General features: G+C 43.1%; 1 protein-coding gene across 1 annotated transcript; it reads left to right on the forward strand.

Moving 5' to 3' along the window:
• The first annotated feature begins 2,232 nt into the window (after positions 1 to 2,232).
• On the forward strand, positions 2,233 to 4,424 carry LOC116259978 (transcription factor CSA-like). The gene is made up of 3 exons (XM_031638017.2): positions 2,233 to 3,236; positions 3,369 to 3,827; positions 3,975 to 4,424. The coding sequence occupies exons 1-3, from the start codon at positions 2,552 to 2,554 to the stop codon at positions 4,178 to 4,180; spliced, it is 1,350 nt and encodes a 449-aa protein (XP_031493877.1). The 5' UTR covers positions 2,233 to 2,551; the 3' UTR covers positions 4,181 to 4,424.
• The last annotated feature ends 1,539 nt before the right edge of the window (positions 4,425 to 5,963 follow it).

Below are 5,963 nucleotides of genomic sequence, written 5' to 3' on the forward strand. Positions count from 1 at the left end.
ACATGTACATTTTAGCTAGATGAATATGGGGCTTCCAGTTTGTGGTCTCCAAAATTTTACCAGAGTTTAAACTACTTGACTGCCCCATCCAATAATGATCAGCTCGAGACGATCGAGATCAAGTGCTATCAGGTCCGCTCTATCTCTCATCTTCGTATTTGTATTCGTCTACTGACACATTTTGAATGAAAATGGGATGGTCCAAAATGTACATGAATATTTTGTTTTTCAATTTTTATTTTGTTTTATTCTATTTGGTAATATTGAAATGCTACCCGAATTATAGAGAGAAAGAATATATTTAATTTTTAAATGAAAATAGAAAAACAAAAAAATTGGGATACGCACCTGAAAAATCTCGACAGGGCCGGACTAAGTTTGGGCACTTCTGCAATTGAACCCAACATTTGTGGAGCTTTGGTTTCCAACTTAATACCAAATTAGAGTTCACGTCTTATATATACAAGACAACCCAACGAGTATTAATAGTCGGTGGACACTACGGTTATCCTTCACCCTTTCTTTTGACAGTCATTGCACTTTAGTTTTTTGTGATTAATATTACAACAGAGCATAGATGTTCCCTTCATGTAAATATACAAAATTAATAAAAAACTAAAAAATGGAAAGAGCAAGCGGTATTGCCGTATTGGTGGAGATAACAAGATTTAAAGCAGGATGCAATCATTAAGACGAAAACCACTTGTCTTGCCCTCCCTCCAGGCTGCTTAGGAATCCAGTTTGCAGTCCAAACAAATCACACTTATGAAAACGATACATCATCTGTACATCCCATGGTTGACTAGTCATGCTACGTTCCTCAGTTGTGGGCTTATTTGAAAAAATAAAAAGAAAAACGAAAAATTTACTAAAACAAACTCAAGTTCATTGAAATAGCAGAAACGCATCAATTAACCTTCGATTTCTCTCATTTAACCCAAAAAGTTCAACAAGCCAAATACATGCAAATTTACTGTTGTATCACCAACACTTGACCGTAAGATATATAGGCAAGAAATATATATATATATATATTAGCAATTACATCAATGACAACGATAATCGAGATGCCTTTCTTCCCTCTTTTTCTTGCCCCGAATAAAGGAGAACACGAGTCGAGTAGAGCCTGAATTCAGTCAGCTCAAGCTCGGCTTGACTAACGAAACCTCAAGGGCAGTTATGTGTTCAGTTCGAGCTCGACTACATTAAGACTCCACAAACTCGTTTGAATAGAATTGATATTGATCGTTACATGTTGAGCTCCAGCTCGACTCGATTAAGACTTGACAAACTCGTTTGAATAAAATTGATATTGATTGTTACGTTTTGAGCTCGATTAAGGCTCGACAAACTCATAAACTCGTTTGAATATATCGACTTGATTAAGGCTTGACAAACTTGATTAAGGTTCGAGCTCGACTCGACAATTATGTGTTGAGCTCGAACTCAACCTCAATTATTTGAATTAGTCAACTTATGAACTCCAACTTGACTCATTAAGCAAATGAATAGGTTGGAACTCATTCACTAGCTTATCTTTAACAAGTCGAACTCGAGTTCAAGTAGCTCACGGCGTTGTTCAACCCTACCAAAAACAAAAATAAAAGAATGTATGTGAAGAGAAATCAGCAAGTTGCAATTTATGAGTGGGCACTTCTGGCTCATCGATCGATCGATCAATGATGCATGTAGGTCTCCAAGCATTCATTCATCGGTCGCGGTGGTGATCTCACAGGTCAAAAGTCGGGGGTTTCATTTTGTTCAACCGATCGAACTCTGCTACCAACTACTCGAACAGAACACCGGTGCAACAAATTGAGAAAAAAGGAACTAAAGCATGCTTATTGTAAGAAACAAAATTACTAAAAAATTTCCTGAAATAGCTTCAAAAAAGAATGTGACGCACTGGTAAAACGCTGTTGATCATGAAGTGGTTGTGGTGCGTTAGGCTCGAATATTGATGGTGCAGGAATGAAGTGAGGGTAATTGTTGTTCCTTTTTAATTAAATGGCAGGAGATACTATATTACGGATGTCGTTTTTTTGGTTGTTTCTTTCAAAGTTCCAATCTTTTTCTTTCAAAAAGCAGAGAATTGCGGTCCGCAAGCGGACAAGCGAAGTTGTTTGAGAGAGAGAGAGAGAGAGGTTTGAGTTCAAGGGAGGGCCATGCCACACGAGCGTCTCTGCTCTCTGCGTGGAAAAAGAGAGCCAGTCTCTTTTGGGGCTTTATTTTTTGTGGGGTGGGGGAGGGAACCGGAGAGACCAGTCACATTGTTGGGGACGATGACGATCTGACTCAAAAAGCAAGGGAGGCGGGCCCTCCCCCTGTTCGCCAGAACAAGCCGAAGCCGTGTGGGTTTCTGCAACTCTTTATATGTCTTCCTTTTCCTTTCATCGTCTCCCCAAATACCCTAAAAAAGAATCCTGCTTTTCTTTTCCCCTTTCAACACAATACGTTTCCTTGTCCCTTCTCGCTTCTTCCCGGAAAGAACAGGACGACCAAGTGCCTCTTATTAGTTCTCGTCCCCGGCTTCAGCATTGGAGTTCCAAGTATGATGAATCATGAAGCGATACAGGCGAGCCATGGGAAAGAGGGTGAGGATTTCAGGCTTAGGGGTGGTCTGAGCTTTCTTCATCCTGATGGGCTTTCGTACGTTTGCTCTTCTTTCTCCCCTCCTCCAGGTGTGACTAGACTTCGTCACTCTCTGTTTGATCATGGCCACCCTCCGTTCTCCTCTCTATCCTTAAACCCAAGCCCCCTTCCTCATGATCTTCCTGCTGCTCCTCTTCACGCGTTCGCCACATCCGGTTCTTCTTCTGGAGAGAGCCATTGTCAGAGCGGGACAGCGTTTCAGCTGGTTTCCGACCCACTTCATAGGAGGGCCGCATGGAGTATGGAGTCTAGGGATGCTGGTGGCAGTGGCGCTACAAGTTTCAAGAGCGGCGCCGGCTACCAGGAGACTGCGGCTCCTTTCATGGCGGCCGCTGATGCTGTTGGCGGCGGAGGAGGTAACTGTGCTGAGGAGAACGAGAACAGTATTGTCAATGGGGGAAGGTGCTCCAGTGACGAGGATCCGGCCGAGAATTGCATGGGGAGGGAGGTTGACGGTGGGCATTCTAAGCTCTGCGCTCGGGGCCATTGGAGGCCCGCTGAAGATGCAAAACTCAAGGAGCTTGTTGCTCAGTACGGCCCTCAAAACTGGAACCTGATCGCGGAAAAACTCGTTGGGAGATCCGGTAATTAATCTTTTTCTTTTACTTCGTGCCTTTTTGCTCCCTCCTTCCATTTATATTTCATACTAATCACGATCGATCGATCGCATCGTTACTTATCTTTTAAGTTTTAAGCTTTTCTGTTTCTGATGATAGGTAAGAGTTGCAGACTTAGATGGTTTAATCAGTTGGACCCAAGAATAAACAGAAATGCTTTTACTGAAGAAGAAGAAGAGAAGCTCCTTGCTGCCCACAGACTATACGGGAATAAATGGGCGATGATCGCCAGACTTTTCCCTGGCAGGACAGATAACGCTGTGAAGAACCACTGGCATGTTATTATGGCAAGGAAGCACAGGGACCAATCCAGTAACTTGAGGAGAAGGAAATCTTCAAACAACCATCAGTACAGGAAGACGGATACGAACAATGCTTGCAGCGAGTCGACCGTCACCAACACCAGAGAAGAGTCCCCATCTTCCTGCACGGGCCTCGCTCTCAATTCTTCAGCTACCAGATTCCTCCCCGCCTTCTACTCCACTTTGAGTTCCACTGCATGTTATGTTCAGAACCAGCTGAACCAAATACAGGATCAACATCTTGAATATGCCGCAGGTTTTACTTTCTTTGAATTTCCCCTGTCGTTCGTCGTCACTTCCTTTTCCTCGTTTCTATGTTGGCATAGTTTCTTTGTTCTCCTTTGTTCTTCTTCCTTTTTTCCTGTCGGCTTCCTTATTTTTCTTACATTTTCTGCTTCTGCAGGCCGTGATATTAGGGAGTTGGATGACTCTATTGCTACCGGCCATCGTCACGTACAGATGATGACGGTGGTGGTGGGTTCAAATTCAGAAATTTCACAGGCAGAGTCACTAGCTAAGAGGACTATTTGGCATTACGGGGAGGTGAATCATGGCAGCGAGAAGATGGACTTGCCCTTCATCGATTTCCTTGGAGTAGGAGCGACATAGCCATAGGGAGAGGGAAAGGGAAGAAAGTAGAGATGCATTCTGCCAATTTTGAGTGTTATCACTGAAGTGGGAGAAGAAGGGTAGGAAATCAAACTACTTAAGGTGCAGAGAAAACGCAAGATCCTGAACGGCGGGGCTGGGTGTAAGGTTTTAGCTTTGTTAGCCTCTGGCCAAAAGAAAAAAAAAAAGATAAAGGAAGAGAAGCAAAAAAGAGAAAGAAAAGTCGCTTTCCGCGTTTCTGATTTTCTGTCGATCTGAATCTCTTTCTTTTCCTTGCAAGCGATCTTTGTTTGCTTATTAATTTTCCTTCCTCCCAGGCAAACGATGGAGAACTAATTGGGACTAAGACAAAATGGCAATTTGTGGTTCACGTATAAGAAGAAGTTCTTTTAGCCTCTACCCTTTCTTGGGGAAACAGTGGTAGGCCTATCATGAAAACCTTTTGGGGTGCACCGCCTGCAACCTCCCTTCCCTTCCCTTGAATATTTATTTTCGAGGGCCATCCCTCGAAGAGACGTGTAGAAACATACAATTTAATTCGGTCAAATTTTCTGACGGAAAGGACGGATACGCAGCGCGAGAGAGGGAGCGAGAGAGAGAGAGTGGGAATTGATGATTCTATATTCTTTTGTTGTTTTGCCTGTTCACACGCTGTATCCATGATGAAGTTGTTGAAACGAATCAACCGAAGCACGAAGAAAACCTCATGCTTTTGTTTGTTTGCATCTGCCTTTCTGTTCCCTTATAACGTCCACTTTTTGCGACTTCCGACCTCCCCAACCCGTCCTCAAACTCGCGTCGGGTTTCGTGCTCGACCCCTCCCCTCGCCTCGCCTCGCCTCGCCTCGCCAGTTTATTTCCCTGCCCTTCCATCCCCTTTAATTTTTTACTGCATGTATCAATACCCATTGAAGTAGTTATTGCGTGGTTGAGACTTCAAATGGAAGTCCCTAGTCCTTGTTTTTGATAGTTATCTGACCCGCAATCCCCACTTTCAACATTTTCTGATCGTTTCTTTCAAGTCTCCAGTTCTTTCAAATGTCATCAGCTCTTGTCAACCGGGACACATCTATGCAAGAATTAGTTGTCAAGGCGGGATTGAAGAAACTCCTTGATCGATGACATCAATCCATACAAGGTACATGACATTAGTGCCGTCCAAACCTCTGAGCTACTAAATGCTTTCGGTGGGAAAGACATCACACCATCAAAAAAGACACGAGAGGTGTGGATGGTGATAGCATGTAGGTGTGGATGGTCACCTTCTATGGCACTTACTTGTGTTTGATTCCCCGAAAATTTCAGATCCCTACTATATCCGAAAACCACAGTTGTGGATTTCAGCATCAACCCCAAATGTAGATCTCAAATTCTTGCTATAATACAAAAAACATGTGTTTGAGATCTGACTGGGTCAGACCTCAAAACTGTGGATCTCCATGGATCTCAGATCCACGGTAATCAAACACAACTTTAGGTAATGACACTGGATGGTTTTTAGTGGCACTTAGAGACCATTTGATTGGTGTTTGCCAAAAAAGAATGGACAGGACGTCTTTGTCCACCACCCTACTATTCTATCCATTGGGACAAGACATTTCTTGGTTCATTGTTTGATGAATTTAGGAACGGAATGTCGCATCCTTCCTATCCAACATTTGTTTTGTGAGGGACATGTTTGTATATTTTGATTAGCATTTGTTTCATGTCCTGTATGTTCTGTTTGTTCCATCTGGTGCTTTGCAGTGGCATGCCGTTTAATAAATTATGACTAACACACACAC

Source organism: Nymphaea colorata, chromosome 9, assembly GCF_008831285.2.
Source record: "Nymphaea colorata isolate Beijing-Zhang1983 chromosome 9, ASM883128v2, whole genome shotgun sequence".
Classification (NCBI taxonomy): domain Eukaryota; kingdom Viridiplantae; phylum Streptophyta; class Magnoliopsida; order Nymphaeales; family Nymphaeaceae; genus Nymphaea; species Nymphaea colorata.

What these genes read in the sequence shown, in the direction of transcription:
- LOC116259978 (XM_031638017.2), top strand. Translation starts at nt 2,552, where the DNA reads ATGATGAATCATGAAGCGATACAGGCGAGCCATGGGAAAGAGGGTGAG. An exon ending in AAAACTCGTTGGGAGATCCG is followed by an intron (nt 3,237 to 3,368) that starts GTAATTAATCTT and finishes TTCTGATGATAG; the next exon opens with GTAAGAGTTGCAGACTTAGA. An exon ending in ACATCTTGAATATGCCGCAG is followed by an intron (nt 3,828 to 3,974) that starts GTTTTACTTTCT and finishes CTGCTTCTGCAG; the next exon opens with GCCGTGATATTAGGGAGTTG.